At 54.5% G+C, this 21814-nt stretch overlaps 3 protein-coding genes across 3 annotated transcripts; 1 reads left to right on the forward strand and 2 right to left on the reverse strand.

Annotated features, from left to right (window-relative positions):
• The first annotated feature begins 375 nt into the window (after nucleotides 1-375).
• On the forward strand, nucleotides 376-9477 carry GNA11 (G protein subunit alpha 11). Its single transcript, XM_057424535.1, has 7 exons — nucleotides 376-549; nucleotides 4843-5027; nucleotides 5284-5438; nucleotides 6343-6471; nucleotides 7149-7278; nucleotides 7990-8143; nucleotides 9001-9477. The coding sequence occupies exons 1-7, from the start codon at nucleotides 414-416 to the stop codon at nucleotides 9189-9191; spliced, it is 1080 nt and encodes a 359-aa protein (XP_057280518.1). The 5' UTR covers nucleotides 376-413; the 3' UTR covers nucleotides 9192-9477.
• A 6560-nt stretch (nucleotides 9478-16037) lies between these two features.
• Nucleotides 16038-17775, reverse strand: LOC130607468 (cathepsin G-like). The gene is made up of 5 exons (XM_057424578.1): nucleotides 17712-17775; nucleotides 17482-17629; nucleotides 17020-17161; nucleotides 16684-16917; nucleotides 16038-16184 (listed from the first exon to the last, which is right to left on the reverse strand). The coding sequence occupies exons 1-5, from the start codon at nucleotides 17773-17775 to the stop codon at nucleotides 16047-16049; spliced, it is 726 nt and encodes a 241-aa protein (XP_057280561.1). The 3' UTR covers nucleotides 16038-16046.
• Nucleotides 17776-19957: 2182 nt separating this feature from the next.
• On the reverse strand, nucleotides 19958-21249 carry LOC130607454 (mast cell protease 1A-like). The gene is made up of 5 exons (XM_057424540.1): nucleotides 21164-21249; nucleotides 20953-21085; nucleotides 20699-20834; nucleotides 20290-20541; nucleotides 19958-20093 (listed from the first exon to the last, which is right to left on the reverse strand). The coding sequence occupies exons 1-5, from the start codon at nucleotides 21219-21221 to the stop codon at nucleotides 19962-19964; spliced, it is 711 nt and encodes a 236-aa protein (XP_057280523.1). The 5' UTR covers nucleotides 21222-21249; the 3' UTR covers nucleotides 19958-19961.
• Between the last annotated feature and the right edge of the window lie 565 nt (nucleotides 21250-21814).

The following is a 21814-nucleotide window of genomic DNA, read 5'->3' on the forward strand; positions in this document are numbered from 1 at the left end:
ATTGGCTGAGCGGCTGTCAGTCAGCGCTTGTTTTCGGCGGCAGCGGGTTGGGTTGCGCCGGCTCGTCGCTGCCTCGGCGGGGCCGTGCGTGGAGGGAGCGGCGGCCGCAGCCGGGAGAGGGCAGCGCGGAGGGGGCCGGCGACGGCGGCGGTTGTGGTCGTCGTCGTCGTGGTAGTGGCGGCGGCGACGACGACGGCGCTAGGCCCGGCCGCACGTAGTCGGATCTGAGGCCGGGGCCGGGGCCGGGCCGCGCAGGGAGGGAGGGTGGGGTGGGCAGGGAAGGGGGCGCGGGGCCGGGCCGCGCTCCCGGCCGTGCGGAGGCCGGTGGTCGGTGCCCCGGGGGGGTGGTGGTGGTGGTGGTGGGGGGGGGTGGGCGGGCGGGCGGGCGGGGGAGGCCCGGCCTCGGCGCCACCATGACTCTGGAGTCCATGATGGCCTGTTGCCTGAGCGACGAGGTGAAGGAGTCGAAGCGCATCAACGCCGAGATCGAGAAGCAGTTGCGGAGGGACAAGCGCGACGCCCGCCGCGAGCTGAAGCTGCTGCTGCTGGGTGAGAAGCGACGGGCCCGGCCTGTCCGCGCCAAAGGGGCCTGGGCCCTGCCCCGGCCGCGGGGCTTGACAGGTCCCGGTGGCCGCGCCCGGGCGGTGGTTGTTGGAAGGGGGGGACCGGGGTTGTTCTCGCCCTCGGTGTGTTTGTGTGTGTGGGGGGGGGATGCGTTGTTGGCTGCCCTTTGTGTGGGTTTTGCGGCGCGTTCGGTGTCCAAATGGTGTTTGACATCGGGAGGAACTGTGAGGGTGAACTCATACAATTGATCGGGAGTGATTTGGGCTCTGGAGGCTCGGGCACCGAGATGGGTGTGTGTGGAAATGGGCTCGAGGAAGTGCTTCCCGTAGCCGGCCTTTTATCAGCGGGCAGGATCCAGGGATGGAGTTGATGCTTTTCGGTATCCATAGAACCATGGAGTGGGTTGTGTTGGAAGGGACCTTAAAGCTCGTTCCGTTCCAGCCCCCTTGCTATAGGCAGGGACACCTTCCATTGGAACAGGTTGCTCCAAGCTGCATCCAACCTGGCCTTGAGCACTGCCAGGGATGGGGCAGCCACAGCTTCTCTTCCTAGGGAAGAATTTCCAGGCCTTGGGTAAATGTGTGTGGAAGAATCATCTTCCAGCTCCTAAAGCACAGAATTCCCCTTGCGCCACCCAGGGAGGGCCGGTGGGGTTGGGAGCTTGGGGGGAAGTGGATCTGAAGAGAAACAAAGCCCAGCAGAGCTGTGTCTGAGGGGGAAATGGCTCTGGTGCTTTTTGGAGGTAGAAATCACCTGTGCAGCGATAAGGGTGTAGGTGTGAGGTGGAAATGGAGTGGTGTGCAGATGGGTAAATAACTATTCCATGTTGAGGTAAGGTTTATAGTGATGGGGGATCAGTTCCAAGAGCGGCCAGCTAAGATTTGAGGTGTTTAGGTCCTCCTTCAGCAATGAGCTTGATGTCCAGGGAGCCCCCCAATTTGGACTTGTGTTTCAGTTTTCATGGCTGCTGTGATGTAGCATTGCTTGTGCATGTGTCCTGCTTTGTGTCTGAAATACCCCGTCGTCTCGAGCTGAACCGTGGAGTGGATCTGCTGGATTGAGCTTATTGGGGTCTGGTGGGAGCTGCCCATTGAGGTACAGCGGATGGATTGGGAATGATCCCTGGGGGATCAAATAGCCAACTTGACGGGAGTGAAGTGAGGCTGGGGCTGCCTCTGGAGGGCTGCCATTGTTGTGGCGTGGCAATGAAGGGAAGGCCAGGGCTTTCCTTCTCCCCCTGAATCCTGGGTGGTTAACGTGTTGCTGTGCTTCAGGTGAAGGGTAAAATCCAGGGCCTGATGTTTGTGCTCTGCAGAGCCGCTGGGGCAGCTGCTGTAAGACATCGGGTACATGTCTTCCATGCGTCTCCTGCTTCCTGACAGCGGTCCCATAGAAGCAGCCGTTTCAAAATAGGTTGGCACTATAGGATAGATCTGGGTTAAGAAGATCCCACTGGATCTAAAGATTTCACTTTAAGAATGATCCCAATTGCTCAAGAATCCTTTCTGCTTTTCTGCAAGTTGCAGCTCTGGGCCATTCAGCATCAGATTTGCAGAACAAAAGCTCTATAGGAGGTGGTTAATATTGAATGAGCAACGTTCCCGGTTCTAGGATGTGTCTGCTGAGTGCTTTGCACTGGAGACAGCACAATTCCCACCTTCACTCGTGGCAGGTAGTGAGTGTTCTCCCTCCTTGACGTAACTGTGCTTCCAGGGGTTTCTTTCTTGCTATTACATGGAGCAATTCCATCCACCACTGTTAGGGATGGTGTTAGTGAGAGGCCTTTCCCAAACCCTCGAGATTCCAGAGGGAATTTCTGTCTCCCAGAAACTTCATTCATTTTCCTTGTCACTTTGTTCAATGACAGTTTGGTGGTTGAAGTCTAAACCAGAGCACTGGGATGAGGACCGACAGTGGGAATCGATGATGCACGAGGTAGTAAGAACTCTGCTTTCAATGTGTTGGACATTGCCCTCTGGTATAAGGTGGTTGTTCCTCTTTGTACTGGGTGGGGAGGGGGGGTTCAGCGTGTTGACTGAGGAATGAACCTCCGAGTGCCAGTCAGGGGTTGTTCCCAATGCAGGGTGAACTGTTGCTTTCCCCCCTTTGCCAGATGAAATGGGGAATTCACGTTGCCTCAACGTTAGCAGATGCAACGAGGTTACTGTGCTCTGCAAAACCTCGGCTGGCTGAGAGCAAAAGGCACCTTTAACCAAAAACCCCACCCCAAAGATGGGTGCTGGTGAGTGACAGGAGAAAGCCGGGTCTGTGCTCTGGGTTGAGTGGCTGGTGCTGAGGTTTCTCTTAGGTTTGTGCTGTCAGAATGCTTTGAAGCACAACGTCTTGTCTTCCCCCCCCCCCCACTTTTGGTCGCTGTGGTAAGCACCGAGGAAGCATTTCTCACCACAGTGAGAGAAACCACAAAAGATTTCAGTTTCCATTTCTCCTCTCCCATATTATGGGATAGCTTTGTGTTTGAGAGCCTTTGCTGTCTGTTAATGGTGTTTCTAATGTTCATCCCTCTCCTTGCTGATGGGATTTCTGTCACATCTCGGCTATGGGGGGAGCTGGTTTGGTTTAAACGTGCTGCTTCTGGTTCTGTGCTCCCTGCTCTTATGGGAGCATATTTATTTGTTTGTCTTTTAGCCTCGCACTACAAACAGGAGTAACTGAGAATCTACCTCTGAGTAGTAACTGTGGAGTGTGATGAATGACATCTAGGCTTCATAGAGCGAGTCCCTGCTGTGAGGATACCTGATGGTGAAAGGACTTGTTGCTTATGGGATAGGTTTTAGTTTTTGCTCTCAGGGAGTTGGGCCCCTGTATTAAAGAGGTTTCTTTGTTTATATATTCTGTATATGGATAGCAAAGGTTTAAAAGACTGACTAAAAGTACGTGAGAGAAGCATCTGTGGTAGATGTTTTTTAAGCTGTTGGCTGTGGACGCCTACCACTAGAGCAGCTTGCTCCAAGCCCCTGTGTCCAACCTGGCCTTGAACACTGCCAGGGATGGGGCAGCCACAGCTTCTCTGGGCACCCTGTGCCAGTGCTTCAGCACCCTCCCAGGGAAGAGCTTCTGCCTAAGAGCTCATCTCAGTCTCCCCTCGGGCAGGTTCAAGCCATTCCCCTTGGCCTGTCCCTATAGGCCCTTGTCCAAAGCCCCTCTCCAGGTTTCCCTTGGGAGCTGCCCTAAGGTCTCCCTGGAATCATGACTCTAACCAGGCCGTGTATCAGCATCGACACTTTACCTGCTGATGGTTTTCTCTCATACTTACAGTGTTAGAAAGTTCCTCCCCTATCTCTTTATCTCCTCTGTTGGCCTTCACGTGTTCAGCAGCACTTCTCTGGGGCCATAAATGTAGGAGTGGGAGGACCTGCCTCGCTGAGTGTGCAGGAAGCAGTGACAGGGCCAGGCTGAATGTGCTGTGTCTTTCCCTCCTGTGTGCTCTAAGCCCTCATGTCCCTGGAGCAGCAACCCCATGGTAGAAGGAGCAGGTAGCCCTGCTGAGCAGCCTGCAGTCTATAAGGGCTGAAGACCCAGTGCAGAGAGCTGTGAGCAGCATCCTCCTCTGCTCTCCCCTCGTGTTAACTCTGTAATGCCCAGAGGGCACAAGCACTCCTAGAGGTATCTTGCCCCAGTGGTGATTACCATTTCAGTCCAAACATCCTGTTTGCATAGCAGTTTGGGATGCTGAGCAGATGCCCTTCCGTAGCTGCTCCCATCAGCCGGAGAACCCAATTGTTTCTTGAACTCCTATCTCCTTTAGAGCTGATTTATTTCAGTTGTGGCCAGAGAAAAGCCACATTTTCGGGAAGACCAAGAGCATTTTGTGCCAAACCCCAACGAAACACCCGAGCAAACGGGCTTCCCCTGAGCCTCTCCATTGGCAGTGTCACCAGTTGTGGAGCGTGCTGCTGGGATTATTGTAGCATCTTACTGGAGTATCTGGGAATAGGTCAGGTGTGACGGACCAGGGGCCTTTTGACGCAGAACGGGTGGGAGGAGCTGTAACGTGAGAGGTGGAAGAAGAACCAGAGCTGCTTGTGAAGGCTGCTCGGAAGGACAAGATGTCTTCCTGTGCTCTAAGCTTCGTGGTAGGGATGAGCTGGACCAGTGGCCTTGAGGATCCTGGGAAGCAGCTCAAACAGTGCTTGGAAGCCGTGTGTGCTCGGGTAGAGCAAAGAGGAGCTTTGGGGTGGGATGGGATGGATGGTAGATGCTTTCTGCCTCAGCAAACCTTGCTCCTGATGGCTCTTAACTCTCTCTTGCATTCTGTAGGCACTGGGGAGAGTGGAAAGAGCACGTTCATTAAGCAGATGCGTATCATTCATGGCTCAGGCTACTCTGAAGAGGATAAAAAAGGCTTCACCAAGCTGGTGTACCAGAACATCTTCACTGCCATGCAGTCTATGATCAGGGCCATGGAAACCCTGAAGATTCTGTACAAATATGAACAGAACAAGGTAAGTTGCTCCCACTTTGTGCACTTATCTTTAGGCACTGGGGATTCTAGGGCTTGACTCCAAAGTTTCTGTTCCCTTGTGTCCTTCTGCATGGCAGTCTCAACCTCTGGGCAGCCTTTCCCATAGATGTGTGCTCAAGGACTGCTTCTTAGGGCAGTTTGGCCTCTCTGTGACCAATAGCCCCTGCTTCTGATTGCTGACAACACCCCCTTTTGAACTTCTCTGTCTCTTTCTGTCTTTCCTCTTCAATCTCCAGGCCAATGCAGTGCTGATCCGGGAAGTGGATGTAGAAAAGGTCATGACATTTGAGCAGCCATATGTAAGTGCAATTAAAACATTGTGGAATGACCCTGGAATCCAAGAGTGTTATGACAGGAGAAGAGAATATCAGCTTTCTGACTCAGCTAAATAGTAAGTACCTACTGACTGGTAGATGGGAGTGATGCTCTAACAAATAATACCTGTCCAGTTGTTTAATGGAAGCCTAGAGTTGGTTCCAGAGAGCAGGAGTACTGCTGTGGATTTCCCTGTGTTATTTAAAGTACCTTCTCTCGGTTTCCCTGACGTGGGTGAGTCTTGCTGGTGCTTTAGACAAGCTGCACAGCCTCTGCTGGCCACGTGGATTGGGATGAAAGCTGTAGGCACATGAGAAAGGCAGAAATATCCTTAGGAAAAGTGAAGCTGAAAGAGCAGTGGGAGCAGGAACCTGGGAACTTGTTTGAATCTGGCTCCACAAGGCAAAGAGCTGCACTAGAGAAGCTGTGTTTGTTTTGGGGGTAGATACCGATCTGGAAATTCCTCACCATTTCCTACTTCCTACCTTTCCTAAGGTAAAGGATAAGATGGGTTGTGGAGGGTGATACAGGCACATCTGCTTCTGGATCTGCCTGAGGCTTGAATCTCTACCCTACACCATCTAGCGTGGCCCTGGCACTTAGGTAGCAGAAGTGTTGCTCTCTCTTCAGGTTTGTCCTTTGGTCTCCATGGATGTGTAACTTAACTGGTGGCTGGTTTGGCAGATGACATAGGTTTGCTTGTTACTAAATAGAAAACCTCAGATGAGACTTAATTCTCAACCATAAGCATCCCTGAACTTCACCTTTCTCTGCCTGCCACACTCCTTTGCTGTCCTTGCTCCTGTTTCTCCCCGAAGCAGATGGCTGGTGAATTACTGCTCCCCAAAGATTTATTCCCATATTTGAAGTGATTCAGGTGACTTTTGCTTTTCTTGTTGAGCCAGGGAAAGCCTAAAGGGGTTGAAATAGGGGTCTTTATGTGCTGTAACCTCGGGCAATTTGTCTTTCCCTTCCTGTAGCTATCTCAGCGACGTGGATCGTATCGCTACCCCGGGATATCTACCAACTCAGCAAGATGTGCTACGGGTTCGAGTTCCTACAACTGGGATCATAGAGTACCCCTTTGACCTAGAGAATATTATCTTCAGGTACTGAAGGTGTATTCATGTTACAGCTGAACTCAGGATGGCTTTAGAGTGGGCCGGTGCTTGAGTGGCTGTATGTGGTGTGATGCTCTCAAGCATCTGCTGAAGCCTGCTCCTGCTGTGGGGATGGTGTAACATGTTATTCTGATGAAGGGAAAGCTCCAAGCTGTGGAACAGAATCAGTAACACTTAAAGCCCAACTAACCATCTTGCAGGGATCTTGGGAGGGATTGTGTTGCATGTGAGGAGTGAACTGATGGGAGCTTAAGCCACCGAGGGGATGGGGGAAGGCTTGGGCTGGGAGTGGAATGTATTTGCCTTTAAGAACGCTGAGCTCAACCAACCTTGACCAGTTATTTCTCCTTCAAAAAGAGACCACTTCTCCTGCAGAAATCCTTTTCTGTGCCCTCCTTGCGCTCTCAGGATGACACCAAAGCTCACTGCCTATGCTGCTGCAGCGCCAGGTGGCATTTGGTGGCCATCCTGTCAGTTGGATGTATTTCTGGAGCAGGGTGGTTTGTAAACCTGAGGGTTTTGTTAGCAAGCACATATTCCATCCCCATGCCAAGTTAAACTGAGTGGCAAAGAGCCACGATGCTTCTCATCATATGCTGGTCCTTTGTGTTCAGCTAGAGAACTGCAGCCACTTCTGTGCTACTATGTGTGTTTCTCCTCCTTAGAATGGTGGATGTTGGAGGGCAAAGATCAGAACGAAGGAAGTGGATCCATTGCTTTGAAAATGTGACTTCCATCATGTTTTTAGTAGCACTTAGTGAATATGACCAAGTTCTGGTGGAATCTGATAACGAGGTAAGCCAAAGAATGGGAACTCGGCAGGAAGGTGCAAAGAAAGGAGGAATGTCTTTAGCTTCTGCAGGCTGGTACCAAAGTGGGGTTAGCATCTATTGCTGGTTTTGGCCTTCAGTTCATCCTGTTGCAGAGGGAACATGAGCCTTGATGGGTCATGATGTCCCTGAGGATGGAGAATGTGTGGAGCATTTGGATCATCGGGAACTTGTCGAGTAATCCTGAAATACTGTGAAATTGCTGAGTTCTGTGTGCCTGGGAATGCTCCTAAACCCCCTCCATTCCTCCTTTCCACACTGAATGACTCCGTGCTGTGACTGCTGCCTTTTTAGATAGTGCCTGCTCTCTTTGAAGGTGTGACACTGAATCTTTACACTTGCTAAGAGACTAAAAAATGCCATTAGGTAACAGCAGTTATTCCTTTTCTACAGACAAAACATGTCCACAGAGTCCTCTCACATGACTCTCACAGCATAAAATGACTGCTAAGGCTTTTGATCTCAATGGTTTGCCAATTAAATGAAGCTGGAATCCATTAGATCTTGCATTTCCTTTGTATTTACTGGTGCAGCTTGAGCCAGAACCTACCTGGGGCCAAAGGATTCTGCATCCAGTATCCAAGATTCTGGATTGCTACAGATAGGAGTGCAGGCAGCAGAAAAGCATCTCGGTGTGCTCCTTTGTGGAAACAAGGCTTTCTCTTCTCTCTTTCAGAACCGGATGGAAGAGAGCAAAGCCCTCTTTCGAACCATTATCACTTACCCATGGTTCCAAAACTCTTCTGTTATCCTCTTTCTCAACAAGAAAGATCTGTTGGAAGACAAGATCCTATATTCCCACCTTGTCGACTATTTCCCGGAGTTTGATGGTGAGTGGTTTTCAAGGAGGAACCTTCTTATCTAGAAGAAGGGGTTGGAGGTGGTTTGGTCACAGTTGTATTTGGTTTTGAAAGATACCTCAGCTCTAGAGATGGGCAAAACATCTGGATTGGGGAAGGAATAGCTACAGCAAGGAGAAGATGGCACCAAAGTATCTTGATCATACGGAGGTAACTGGAATCTGATGGAATGAGCCTCTCCTAGGTGAAGAATGACTCCTCCTGCCCTCAGGATGCACTTCAGGGTGTTATGGAAGTCTGGCTTTCCTACCTGTGTGCTTGTGCAGAAAGCCAGTTCATAAACCCCCTTTACTGGTGTACTGGGCACTTCAGTCCTGTAGTCAGGAGGTGATGTGAGTCCTTGTTTGAAGAAACTGCCTGGTCCAATACCCAGCTTGTTCAAATGAGGGTGCTGCAGGTCTCCAAAGTGAATTGTGACTCATGTGCCATGTGCAGCTGTGGTCAGCCAGGGTCGATGTGAAGCAGAGAAATTGCTGTTGGCAACACAGCTCTTTAGCCCAAATCATGCTTCGGGCTCTTCAGCTGAGTTCATTTAAAGCTGGCTTTAGATCCTTACAGGATACATTGAGATGAGCTCTTAGCAGAAGCTGTTCCCTGTGGGGGTGCTGGGACACTGGAATGGGTTGGAACAGAGAAGCTGTGGCTGCCCCATCCTTGGTAATGCTCAAAGCCAGGGTGGATGGGGCTCAGAGCAAGCTGCTCAAGTGGAAGATGTCCCTGCCCGTGGCAAGGGGTTGGAGCTGGAGGAGCTTTAAGGTCCCTTCCAACCCACCCCAGCGTGTGGGGTTGCTGGGTGAGTGGGTAACTGGTGTCTCTGTTCGCTGCAGGCCCGCAGAGGGATGCGCAGGCAGCCCGGGAGTTCATTCTCAAGATGTTTGTGGATTTAAATCCCGACAGCGACAAAATCATCTATTCCCACTTCACATGTGCCACAGACACGGAAAACATCCGTTTCGTCTTCGCAGCTGTCAAGGACACCATCCTACAGCTCAACCTGAAGGAATACAACCTGGTTTGACCCCGCTCTGCTCTCAGCCCCTTCGAGAGGCTTCGTTGGGAAGAAAAGACAAAACAAGAAAGTTTCCAGACGACAGGAAAACCACAAAAGTTTTAATTCCTTTTTTTTTTTTTTTTTTTTTTGTTGTTTTTTTTTTTTTGTTTTTTTTTTTTGATGATGTAATGATTGCAAATTGTCTGACCTGTGGAGTGGCACGTGCTCAGTGTTACCCCTGGAGTCTCATGTCTCTGTCCACAGAGTAGCTGATTTCCTATTTTAACAAGATCGCTTTTCTTTCACAAGTTAACGGGGATATGCCTCATCTCTTCAGCACCTTGCTTACTTCTTACGTTCTGCTCACTCAAAGCAGCCTCATCTTGAGCTTTCCTTCGTTGCTTCGCCACTTTTTGCCTCCCCCTGCCCCTTTCCTTCCCCCCCCGCCCCGTTTTCATTCCCATGGTATATATATAAATATATATATAAAAACAACCCCCAACTTTCCAGCTGAGATTGTGCATTCACTGGACTGTGGGAGTGCAGAATGCTACTGGGCCCTTTGCCTCGTGCTATGGGTGCCTCTGGTGTCAGTTGTTAACCCTGCTTGCTTCTTGCCCTACCCTTTCCCTTCCCCAGGACGCGCTCCATGGTTCACTGTGATGAAACGTTGGGGAGGAGCAATTGCTCTCCAACCATTGTGCAAAAAAGAAACCCCACACAAGAAAAAGGCAAACTGCCACCACCACCACCACCACCAAAAGCCATCACTTTGCCATTCTTGATATGTTCTAGTTTTATTTTGTTTCTTTATCAATGATAAAAGGTATGGAGACTGTGATTATTATTTTTTTTTTTAAATTATTGATGTTCTATACATAGTTTGCTACGTGTTGCTGTATTTTGTTCATGGACTACAAATGATGGAAGCTCTTGGAGCAATAGCTGCTGAGCCTGGGGAAGTGCCTGACTGTAACTGTTCTTTCGTTTTCTCTTCTCAGTTTTCTTTCTTTTGGTTTGAATTTTAGGTTTGCTTTTCCTTTTGGTTTCTCACACACGTCCCCACGTCCTCCCCCTCCCCACACACCACAAGGGCTCCGTTTGCAGAGGGCAGACTTAGGTCTTGTCGAGTAGAGAGCGGTGGTGTGTGGCGTGGAGCGGCTTCTGCGGGCAGCGCATCCCCACGGCGCGCCCAGGAGCTGTGGCGTTCCAGCATCACGCTTGGGCTGGATGGGAAATCTCTCTAGTCTCGTGCCACCCTTGAGTTCTTTTCTTGCTGCTAGTAGCAAACAAGCCTTGATTGTTGTTCTGTGCCAGTGTGTTCAATTGACTGTGGAAGAACTCCTCGGTCCTGTCCAGCTCGTAGGTTCATAGGAAGGACCAGAGTTGGTTCGTGACCAACTTTGGGATGGAGGGAGGATTCTTACCTGAAAAGCTTGAGGATGGAGGGGAGGAGCAGTTCTCCCTCTCCTGTTTATGCATTCCCCATAAGCACATGCTGCTGGGTTTCTCTTGAGAGAGGAGTGTAGGGATCCTCGTCGGAAGACTCGCACCCAACCTTGCTCCAGGGGGACGTGTGCTGTGTCGTGGTGGGAGCAGGGAGCTCTGCTGTGCTGGTAGCAGGAGAGCAGAGAGCAGGCTTTGCTGGTGCAGGGTGGAAGGTAGAGCAGCAGCAGTTGTGGATTCTAGATGCCAAATGGAACTGCACTAAGCGGAAGGATGTGAAGCCTTTGCACATCGCAGAGCTGAGGCAAGTGAACAGACGTGCTGCAGAGCTGCTGCCAGCCTGGAAAGTAACTGTGGTGGCAAGGAGCAGGGATAGGAAGCAGGGGAACCTGACCCACCGCTGGCTACGTGTTGTTTAGCATCATTAATGCTTCTCTTTCAATTCCAACCAGTAGCATCGGGTCCAAATTCTCTGGCTCAAGCAGGTTGCCCCCGTGAAGGCCTGAAGGTGAAGACACGAGCTGCACTGTTGAAGGGGGCTGTTGATATTTTGTCTCTTTTGTAGACAGAGCACTACGTCAGTGTTTTGCACACCGTGTTAAGAGTCAATCTCAACTGTCTGAGATGCTTCGATCTAGAACACTACAGTAGGGAGGGACAGCGTTGTTGTTTCTAGGTCCCTCTTGTGAGGGAAGCCTCTGATGTCTCAGAGCACTACAGGAGAAAGGAAGCTCTGCTCAGAGCCATGAGAGAGCTCGAGGTGGAGCAGTAGCCACGGGACCAACAGCTGAAGAGCCAGCGTGGCTGAGCAGTGATGCTGGGGGAAGCGCAGCATCTCTTTAGAGTAGCCACGCTCTGGCCTGCATGGAACACTTGGGAGGAAGGAGAGGGATTCCCATGTGTCAGACAGCTTTGCATCAATTTTACTGCTTGGTTTTCTTTTTTGTCTTTATGCCAAAATGATCCATTTTGTAGACACTGTCCTATAAAGAGGAATTTATAATCACCCGGGTGTATTCGAAGTGCTGCTCAGCCCAAGCAGATGGCAGCAGCAGCCTCTTCTGTGATCCTCTTGGAAATGGTTCACACTACAGCTATTGCCAGCCCAAAGCTGGCGCTGAGAGACACAGGCTCTTGGGAGTAACTTCCCAGACGTTCTTTTCCAAGGTGAATGATGGTGGCACTGCCACTTGAATCAGAAACTCCTTGGGTTTGTATCCTCCCCTTCTTGAAGCGCTGCTGCCCTGGCCCAGGAGGAGGGAGTTTGGCTTCTGTCTCTCGCAGAGGGACTCTGTTGTGTGGGAGCTGTTGAGGCTGTGAGCACGAGGAGTTAGAGGGGGGTGAGTACCTTGCTGAGCAACTCCTTGGTGTAGCTGTTGGCCCTGTGAGCGACTTGGCGTGGTGGTTACTGCAGAGGGAAGGGGAGAGCGTTCCGCGATGGCTCTGCACCCTCCTTTGGGAGGAGGCAGGGACCGGGTCGGCCTCGTATGTGTGATCCGGAGTTGTCCACGGGCCCTGTTCCATGCGAGGACATCCCGGTTTTGGCCCGTGCCCCTCTGAGCACGAGGGAGCTCGTTGTGCCTCTGCCTTGCTGCAGCGCTGGTGCGCATCTCTCTTGGCTGGCGCTTTGGCAAAGGCCTGGCCCAGCAAAAGTGCCAAACCCGAAACCAAATTTGCCTCTTGTCCCCCTTTTTCCATAAGTGAGGCCAGTTGGAACGCTCCACAGGTTGAAACCTTCAGGAAAGAGGTGGAATTGGGTTCTCGGGGGATAAGCTCGCATCTTGAGCCCGCGGATAACGGTCTCTGGGCCAACCTCTGCTCTTTGCTCTGCTGAAGGAACCAACTTTGAGCCAGCTTGAAACGTGAGGCGAGGAGCATCCCGCTTTTCCTTCTGCCATTCCAGATGGATTGGAGCAACAGCCCCTTCCCGCTTCAGCGTGTCACATAGCTCCTTGCCCCTCTCCCCTCTCCCAGAGGTGGATTCCTTGGTTTCTTGTTGTTGCTTCCCCGCAGTTGTCGGCCTTGCCTTCCACTCTGGGTTTTCTTCATGTGTTTTCTTGGTTTTTTTTTTTTAGAAAAAAAAAGGAAAAAAAAAACAGGAAAAAAGTAAAAAAAAGTTAAAAAAAAAAAAAAAAAAGGTTAAACCCCCCCCACTTCTATATATATATAAAAATATATCTAGAGTACTTGCCGAGTGTGCTGCCCGTTGTGTCGTTCTGTACAGAGCCCAGGTCGTGAGAGTCCAGCCGAGATCCAGTGTGTTCTGCAGCACCCAGTTATTGAAGAGTATGGTTCGTGCCAATGCCCCTTCTTTAGTAGTGCCAGAGACTCTTGCCAAGTGCCAATGTGGTGGAACTTCTTCGGTTAGACTTGTACCTTCTCATTGCAGACCATTTCACCATTAGCCTCTTGAAAAGGAGCCTCTCTCCGACGCTGTTTTTAAACCTTGTCCTTTGCAGTGCATGTATTGTTGTGCGTGTTGGGGTGGGAGGGAGGGCAGAGGGGAGGGGAAAGGAGTTGCTGAATAAGATACCCACTGTCCGGATCTGTTCAGGCTCCAAAGTGTCTCATTCCAGTCCAGGAGTGGGTTTGTTTCTTGCAATGATCCCATTCCGACTGCTGGGCAACAACCCCCTTAGGACAGAAATCTCGGATGGAAAAACAAACAAAAAGCCACCATGGATTTTCATATCTTTCTCCTGAAATAAAATTCTCTGTTTGAAATTGGAATAAATTTTGTTCCTAAAAGCCCTGGTGGTCCTGGATTGTGTTTCTTCATTCCTTTCTTTTTCTGCTTGGCTCCAACAGGACCTTGTGGGACCTGCAGGCTGTTGAGGCTAAAAGCCCTGCTTGGGAAACCAGGATTCAGGCATAAAACCAAGTGGTTTGGTCACTAGAAGGTAACACATGCAGTAACTCCATACAGCACTGATGTGTGGGCAGGGGCTGACTCAGATTTGAAGCTGTGGGGACTTAGTTTTCCAGGATTTGGGAGCAGAATTGTCCAGTTGCCTCTTCCTATAGCGTTGTCCCAGGGTATCCATTGCCACTAGGAGGAACGTGGGGAAGCAACCCTGCTTCCAGTCTTGCCTGTTAGCAACACAGACTGACGCATGGACCACCGCTCAATCCATCCCTTCAGGAGCCTGGGGGACGCAGGGTTGCGATGGATGCGGTGGTGATTTGCCAACGGGATTTCCCGGGATGGAGTTCCTGGAGTTTCATCCTCCTTCCCTAGGGTCATTCCCCAGGAATTCCAGCTGAAATCACTCGGGAGAGGCCTGAATGTCCTTGTGTTTGCAGGAGGCTGCAGCCACGGAGGTTCGGTGTCACACGCGAGTGAAGCTGCAGCCAGAGGGACCTGAGCTTCATCTCCAGCCATAGAAGACCCCCTCCAGCCCTTGCACTTGGCAGGTACCCGTCCCCTTGCTCCAAGCCTTCTCCTTGCACAGGGGGAAGGCCCTGGGAGCTCGGTGTCCTGCTGGGAATGCTTTATCCCAGCTGTGGTTGGGGGGCTCTTGGGAAAAGCAGCAGCTGGAGCTTTGGATCATCCTGCATCACACTAGAGCAAGCTGCTCTAGTGGAAGGTGTCCTTGTCCATGGCAGGGGGTTGGAACTGGAGGAGCTTTAAGGTCCTTCCCAATACAAACCAGGCTGGGATTTGGGTTGGGGAAGCATCTGGATAAGCCCAAGGTGGGTGAGGATGTGGCTGGCGGCTCTTCTGCACCGCCCCAGTGGGTGCCATTCCCTGCTCCCAGCCACCACTGCTGCTCCTCCCTTCATCTGGGCTCTGGATCTATAGCTCCTGGCCATGGAAATAAAGGGTGTTGGTAGGAAGCATCCAAAAAGCAGGTCCCTCCTGCTCTGCTGGGTCATGGAGGCCTTCAGTGAGGCTCTTGGGGAAGCAGAAGAGGGTGTCGGATGGGAGCATCCTTGGGAAGCCTGACATCAGCTTCCCAGCACTTGCTTCAGAGCAGCCTGCATGGTGGGAAGAGCCTTGGGGAATGAGCTGCCATTCCCAGCGTAGTTACCGGTTCACTTCCAACCTGCAGATGGGGCTTTGCCTCTAAAGGGCTTGTTTTGGGTCGTTTCAGCAGTGCCTTAGGTAGGGCCTTGAAGAACACGTCCTGTTGGTAACCCATAGAGGGCATTGTGGGCATGGAAACCCACGGCACCAACCTGAGCATCCCCAGCAGGCCCCCAGTCACTTTGCTCACAGCTTTTCCTACCTATGGGAACGACTGGGATTGGCAAGTACCTGCTCCCTTAATCCCTTTGGTCTGGGGTTTTGCCCCCAGAATCATGGTACATGGGTGGAAGGGACCTCAAGGTCCAACCTCTCCAGGCTCAGCCTGACCTGCCTGACCCAGCACCGTGTCCAGCTGAATGTGAATGTCCAACATTGGGGAATGCACCACTTCCCTTAGGAGATGATTCTAGTGGTGGTTGTTCCCATAGTGAGCTGTGTTCCTTTTGGGTCCACTCGGAATCTTCCATCTTCTTCGTGTCCGTTGGAATACCGGAACGTGGTACCAAGGTCTCCCCTGAGCCCTCAACTCTCTCAGCCTTTCCTCTTGGCTTTCCAGGCCTTGGATCAGCTTCGTGGCCCTGCTCCCACCTTATGGGTCCTGCTCCCACCTTATGGGTCCTGCTCCCACTTTATGGGTCCCCACTGAGCTCCTCCCTCCCTCTCTCTGGTGCTCCAATACCCAATGATCCCTGGAAGCTTTGTGGGGGGATTCTGTCCTGCGCTGCTGCCCCTTGATCCCAGCACCTTAAAGCTCCTCCAGCTCCAACCCCTGCCAAGGGGAAGGACCCCCTTCCACTGGAGCAGCTTGCTCCAAGCCCAACCTGGACACTGCTTTAAGGAATGGTGGGAGCCTGAGGGGGAGGAGGCCACGAGGCTTTCCTTGCCCCAGAGCCAGGTTTTACACCTATTCCAGGAGCAGGGCAGAACCTCTTGGAGCTGTTGGAGCAGTGACTTGCTCCCGGCCGGAGGAAGCATCCACGAGGATTCTAAACCACAGCAAGGAGAGAGGCTCTCCAAGGCAGACACCATTTATTGGTTCACGTGTTCTGCAGCTACAAGAGGAGGGGAGGAAGGAGGCAGCGGGGTGCAGAGGTTGGCCACCGGAGCTGCAGAAGTGAAACAGGAGCTGAGATTGGGGCCAGGGCTTGGGCAAAGCAGCCCCAGGCAATGGTGTCCTAAAGGCAACGGGTAGGGAGGAGGCTGCTCTTTGGATCCCCCCCTCCCCTCTCCTTCCCCAAGAGCCCCCAGGGCTGCTTCACCTCACCCAGAGCTTAAAGAAGGGGAAATGGGAGCGGGAGGCAGTGGGAGCCAAGGTTTGGCTTTGCCAGGGAGGAATCCCAGCCGTGTCCATAGGGAACAGTGGAAGGTGCTTCCTAGGGAGGAGGGAAGGAGGAGCAGGAGCAGGGTCACGCTGACTTCATGACGCTGTTGATCCAGGTCAGGAAAGGAGAGATGTGTGTGTAGAACCCGGGCCAGTTCTGGTGCCGGTAGGAGAAGATGCCGTAGGCTTTGTTGTTGCAGACCAGCGGGTCCCCAGCATCACCCTGGGAAGAGGAGGAGGGGAAATCACTGCTTTATGTGGGATTTCCCCTAGGAAATGGGGCCTTGGCATCTGCCAACAGGGAGGCTGCAGAGCTTCCCCAGGAGCAGCTTGGACCCCTCTAGAAGGGACCAGTTAAAGCATCCCTTTTGCCCTTCTGCGCCTGCAGAGCACCGCAGGATGGTTGGGAGTTGATGATGGGAAAGGTCTTTTCCAAGCTGGTGGATTCTGTGCTCAGAGGCACTCGGATCAACGAGGACATGTAGAGCAAACCCCTCTTTGCTGTGGGAAAACCAGGCTCCCCTCTGCTTCGCCGTGGGCTGAGCACAACGTGGTGCCTGCGGTCAGCAGGACCACGAGGGGCTGAGCCTTGGAGAGCAAGACCCTTGTGCCAGGACAGCGGGAGAGGGATGCTGGAGAGGGAGCACGGATGGGGATGGAGGAACGGGACAAGAAGCAGCGCTTGCAGGTGGTACCCAAAGTGCTTTAGCCTAGGGACTGACCTTCTTGGGCCACTCGGAGGATTCATTGAGGGCACAGATGAGGTTCTGGGCCAGGCCAGGGTTCCAGTTCAAGCATTGCCTTGGCTTGAGGATGGTGACGCAGACTTGGCGCAGGGTGACCGTGGGCGTCGTGTGGCTCCAGCCCTTGACACTGCACTTGGTGCCCCCGAGCTCCCTGTCGGTGTCGAAGGAGATGGTCCGGACGTGGTGGTTGGTGGTGGCGTTGCCCTTCAGCTGCGACAAGGGGGCAAAGGCAGAAGTAAGAGCTCGGGTCAGGAGTGATGAGGCTCCGTGTTGCGGCAGATGGGACCGTGAGGAGCTCCGGCACGTAGTTACCTTCAGCAAGAGGATGTCGTTTCCCTTCCTGGGGCTGGTGAAGCCTGGGTGCCGATGGTACTGCTGCACCTCGAACCTCTGCCCGCTTGCCTCTCTCCTCTGGACCGTGTGGGCTCCCAGGATGACAGTCAGAGGCTTGTAGCTGGGGAGCCCGAGCCCGAGGTGTGTCATGGAATCATGGAATGGGTTGGGTTGGGAGGGAGCTTAAAGCTCGTCCAGCTCCAACCCCTGCCACAGGCAGGGACCCCTTCCACTGGAGCAGCTTGCTCCAAGCCCCATCCAACCTGGCCTTGGGCACTGCTTTAAGGACTGGTGGGAGCGCAGGACATGGCCTTGCCCTTCCCCTTGAGCAGCCATAGGGATGGGAAGAGCTCGGCCACAGCCTTGAAGTGACCCCAGGCGTTGGCCCCACGCAGGAGCCATCACCCACCCCATGGAGGTCCCACCCCAGGCAGAACTTACTCCAAGCACTGAGCCGCCGTCATCACCCAGCTTGGGGCCACCAGGAAGCCCCCACAGGACTGCTGGTTCTTTCCTTGCACATAGGCCATGTAGGGCATGGGCTGGCTCCTGGTCCTGTGGCCTCTGTCACTCCGGTTCCAGGCAGAACCTGCAACGGATGGAGCCGAGGCTGAGATGGGAGGATGCGGGATGCGCTCCTGGGACTCCTCCTTCCCCAGCCCTGGACTCACTGGCTCGAGGCGCTGGGCCCGTCAGCAGCAGGATGGGGAGCAGGAGGTGCTGCAGGTCCTTCATGGTGGGTGCCGTGGAGGTTGAGGTGCTGCCGGGGTCGCCTCGGCACCCACTTGGGGCTTTTATAGCCCGAGCTGGGCCTCCAGGAAACCACAGAAATCCGACTGATCTGATTCATGCCGCTGCAAACTGCACGTCTCAGCCATCCCAGAGGGGAATTCGCCCTCGGGCATCAACCCACCTCCACCCTGCACCTGGCCCATGCCCTTCTAAGGCCAGGTTTTAACTCCTTGCCTTTGAGCTGGGAGCTGGAGGGACCGTAGCCAGCCCCATGGCTTCACCTCCTCCTCCCCTCCAGCCCATGGCGGTGGTTGTCGTGCGCTTGCAAGCAGTTGATGTTATCAGGAGCTCTGCAAGAACAAGATCTGTCTCTTGATGAACCAGCCCCAGAGATGCTGCAGGGGCAGGGAGGGACCCCCCTTGCTCCTCCTCACTGGGTGAGGTTCCTGCCCCATGGAGCTAAGTCGGGGTGAGGGCATCTCTAAGACCCCGCTGTGTGAGGGCAGATAGAGGTAGACCTGCAGGTGTGGGCATGGGATGGGTTATGGCAGCCCCAGCAGGGCTGTTCCACCACGAGGTCCCAGCTTTGGGCTCTGCTTTGTGCAGCAAAACCCCATTCCAAGGGGTCCTTCCCGGATGTCATCGGTCACCATTAACCAACCACTGCCTCTTGGAACCACTGTGGGAGATGGGGAGGGGGACAGACACGTCCCCGGGCTCCCACTTGATGGAGACAGGGCCACGCATTTGGGATCCTGCCCCTTCCCTGGAGCCCGTTGTGTCCCTCGGGGTGGCAGATCCCTGCTCTCCCTCCCTCAGCCCCAAGCATCCCATTGCCTCCCCATTGCCGCCCATGCCCCATGGGCGCATCCGCAGCGGTTCCTGCCTTGGGCTCTGACGCAAGGGGACGGATCCGGATGGGGAATGGGGCCGCTGGGGCCCATAAGCTCCTTTTCCCCACTGCCCCCGCCCAGGCAAGCCCCGGGTTGAGCTGTTCTCGTGCAAAGGCTGCAGCAGCCCCGGCTTCGAGGAAAACCCTGACGTGAGAGCGCAGATTAAGCCCTCTTTGCTCACTGATCTCACTGATAGCAGCCACCAGCGTGAGCCCAAGAGCCCGGGCTCTTCCCAGGCTGCTCATGGAGCTTCCCTTCGTCCCAGTAAGAGCAGGGAGCTCCTGGAGCATCCGGATGGAGCTGAGAAGAGGCCGAGCATCCCATTGCCTGAGCTTCTGTGCACTGAAAATCCCCCCCCCCCGCCGGTTGGGTTTCCCCAGCACAAAGCAGTCTGGGCTCCTCTTGGACACCATCACCCCACACCCCTCTGCCCCTCATCGTGTCCTGCTCCTATAGAAGAGGTGCCACCAGGAGCCGGTTGGAACAGCGAGAGCAGGGCTTGGGGTTTAGGCCCTGGAAGGAGAGGCTGGCGCAGGTCACAGCCTCCAGCGCAGGGCCCGCCTGAGGATGATGTGGAGCATCCTTTGTGGGATGGGGCCGTTGTCAGCCCTGCTCGCAGGGCACTGCTGGGGCTGAGCACAGACCTGGCTTTGTCTCCTGCAGGGAAAGAGTTGGGCTTTCCCACTGTTGTCGTGGGAGGCAAGGAGGAAGTGGCATCGGGACAGGGACTTTTGTGAACCCAGGTCTGTTATCAGCCCTTTCAGAGACCGTATCAGTGCCTCTACCCAGGACATCATGGAATCCCAGCCTGGGCTGGGGTGAAGGGACCTTAAACTCCTCCAGCTCCAACCCCTGCCACGGGCAGGGACCCCTTCCCCTAGAGCAGCTTGCTCCAAGCCCCATCCAACCTGGCCTGAGCATCCCATTGCAGTGATGGAGGTGCAGAGAGCTCTGCCCCATGCTCACCATCCCCAACCCGCCCTGCTCCCAAGGGCAAGGCAGAAGACAAGAGAAGGGACACGGTGGGAGATGCAGCTCTGCCTTTACTGGGGGTTAAGTGCAGCGAGGCTCAAGCAGGGACAGGGTGACCTGTGATGGAAACGGGCTCTGTTCTAGCACAGCCTCTTTCAGGTGCCATCCGGGATGATGCTGGTTCTGCCGGGATGGGCAGGGAATGGGAGGAGCGGCAGCCTCGGGATGGAGGGAGGGACCCTGGTGTGCGCTCGTCTGGTCCCTTGGGATGCTGAGGAGGGGGCTCAAGCCTTGAGCAGGGGCAGGGATGAACCGGAGCTGCGGCTACTTCATGATTTTCCTGATCCAGGGCAGGTAGTTGGAGATGCGGGTGTAGACCCCGGGGGGAGCGTCGTACCCGAAGGACACGATGCCTTGTGCCACCCCATTGCACACCAGGGGCCCACCTGAATCTCCCTGGGGACGAGATGAGAAACAGCCTTGAGAGGCCTCTTCCCTGCAGGAATTGGTCCCTCCCTTGGGGAATACCAGCAAGGTTGTGGCTCTGGAGCAGGGAATCGTTGACCCACGTTGGATCTACGCATCCGATCACCTCTATTGGGAACCAGCATCTCTCTTCCTTCAACAGCCCCCTCCTGCCCCATTCCTGTACCTGGCTGGAATCCCGGAGCTCATGGAAGCTGCCGGCGCAGACCATGCCGGTGTTGAGGTGCGGGAAGAAGCGGACGCAGCTCCTGCGGCTGTAGATGGAGACCCTGGTTTCAAAGAGCCTGTTGGTCGCCTGCTCCTCGTCGATGAGGCCCCATCCGGCTACACCGCACTTGGTACCCGTGGGGAGGTCGCTGCTGCCTTTGGGCAAGGGGATGGTCTTGACGTAGTCGTTGAGAGTGGCCTTTGCCGTCAGCTGGGGGAAGGAAGGGGTTTGGGGAAGGCTGTTGAGCGCACACAGCGAGTAGGGATGCTCCTATGAGGAGGGAACGCGCTTCCGAGCCCCTGGGTCCCTCCCATTCCTGCCTCCGGCGTGGGCAGAGGCAGCCGATGGGTTGCACCGAGAGCCTTGCCTTGAGCAGCATGATGTCGTTGAGGTAGGTGTTGGGGTCGTAGCCGGGGTGCTGGTGGTACCTGTCGACCCCACGGACCTGCTGGCTCCGTTCTGGTTTGTGGATGTTGTGAGCCCCCAGGATCACTGTGATGTTCCTGCCCATGGAGAAGGGGGAGAACCCGCGTTGGGGCTCCCCCTCCTCACCCTCCCCTCGTGCTCCGAGGCAGAGGAACCTGCTCCAAGGGGATGCGGGGGGCTCCATGAGGTACTCACCCCATGCAGTGCGCCGCTGTCATCACCCAGCCCGGCGCCACCAGGAAGCCTCCGCAGGCCAATTCTCCTACCTTCAGGAATGCCATGTACGGGTGGGAGTGGGGCTGAGCCTCGTGGCCCCCCACGATGTGACCTGCAAGACACCCCCGCTGCCGGCTGAGCCCGTGCCGTGGGGCAGACCCACAGCAGCACCTCCCAGCTCCCCTCTTACTGCTATCAGCCCCTGAGAGCAGCAGCAGCAGCAGCAGCAGTGCCTGGGGCCAGCACATCCTGTCCTGCAGCCGTATGGATGCTCCTTCTGAGGCACGGCGGGGGGGGAGTTGGAGCATCCCAGTGAGCAGGAGCTGGTTTTATACCCTGGGAGCAGCTGGACCCGGCAGCCAGGAAGCCACGTGCGATGGGCTGATAGTGCTAATCACAGAGCAGCAGCCCTGTGCTCCCCGGGCACTGATAGAGCAGCGCAGGAGGACCAGGGGCATCCTGAAGCCTCAGGGATGCTGCTCAGGTCACGGATTTCTTCTTCCCTGCAGGTGGATCGCATCCACCAGGTTCCAATGGGGTCCTCGAGCTCTGGCCGCCAGCCTGGCTTCCGCTGTGCCTTTGGGAGCTCGCGGCATTCCTGGTTTGTGGATGCTGGGAGCCCCTGGGATGACTCTGCCATCCCTGCCCATGGCAGTGGAGGGAAGAAGGGGGAAACCCTTAGGCCTATTCATGCCCCTGCCGCATCCTCACCTGGGGCCATCCCTTTGGGAGCCTTTGCCTGCCCCACTCTGGATGCTCTGCCCCAGAATCGCTGCCATTGGCGCTTCCCCTTGCCCCGGGCAATGTGGGATGTGTTTAAATACGCAGCTGAGCACCAATC

The sequence above is a fragment of the Pezoporus wallicus genome, unplaced genomic scaffold (genome assembly GCF_028554395.1).
Source record: "Pezoporus wallicus isolate ANWC-B61680 ecotype Strahan unplaced genomic scaffold, APGP_CSIRO_Pwel_v1 contig_8376, whole genome shotgun sequence".
Taxonomy (NCBI): Eukaryota; Metazoa; Chordata; class Aves; order Psittaciformes; family Psittacidae; genus Pezoporus; species Pezoporus wallicus.

Excerpts from the sequence above, each read along its gene's own strand:
- GNA11 (XM_057424535.1), top strand. The coding sequence starts at position 414 with ATGACTCTGGAGTCCATGATGGCCTGTTGCCTGAGCGACGAGGTGAAG. Across the intron at positions 5,028-5,283 it reads ACAAATATGAACAGAACAAG|GCCAATGCAGTGCTGATCCG; the intron begins GTAAGTTGCTCC and ends TTCAATCTCCAG. Across the intron at positions 6,472-7,148 it reads CTAGAGAATATTATCTTCAG|AATGGTGGATGTTGGAGGGC; the intron begins GTACTGAAGGTG and ends TCTCCTCCTTAG.
- LOC130607468 (XM_057424578.1), bottom strand. The coding sequence starts at position 17,775 with ATGAAGGACCTGCAGCACCTCCTGCTCCCCATCCTGCTGCTGACGGGC. Across the intron at positions 17,162-17,481 it reads ACGGCGGCTCAGTGCTTGGA|CTACAAGCCTCTGACTGTCA; the intron begins GTAAGTTCTGCC and ends CGGGCTCCCCAG. Across the intron at positions 16,185-16,683 it reads CCTCCGAGTGGCCCAAGAAG|GGTGATGCTGGGGACCCGCT; the intron begins GTCAGTCCCTAG and ends TCCTCTTCCCAG.
- LOC130607454 (XM_057424540.1), bottom strand. The coding sequence starts at position 21,221 with ATGTGCTGGCCCCAGGCACTGCTGCTGCTGCTGCTGCTGCTCTCAGGG. Across the intron at positions 21,086-21,163 it reads GCTCTCAGGGGCTGATAGCA|GTCACATCGTGGGGGGCCAC; the intron begins GTAAGAGGGGAG and ends GGTGTCTTGCAG. Across the intron at positions 20,835-20,952 it reads ACAGCGGCGCACTGCATGGG|GAACATCACAGTGATCCTGG; the intron begins GTGAGTACCTCA and ends CTCCATGGGCAG.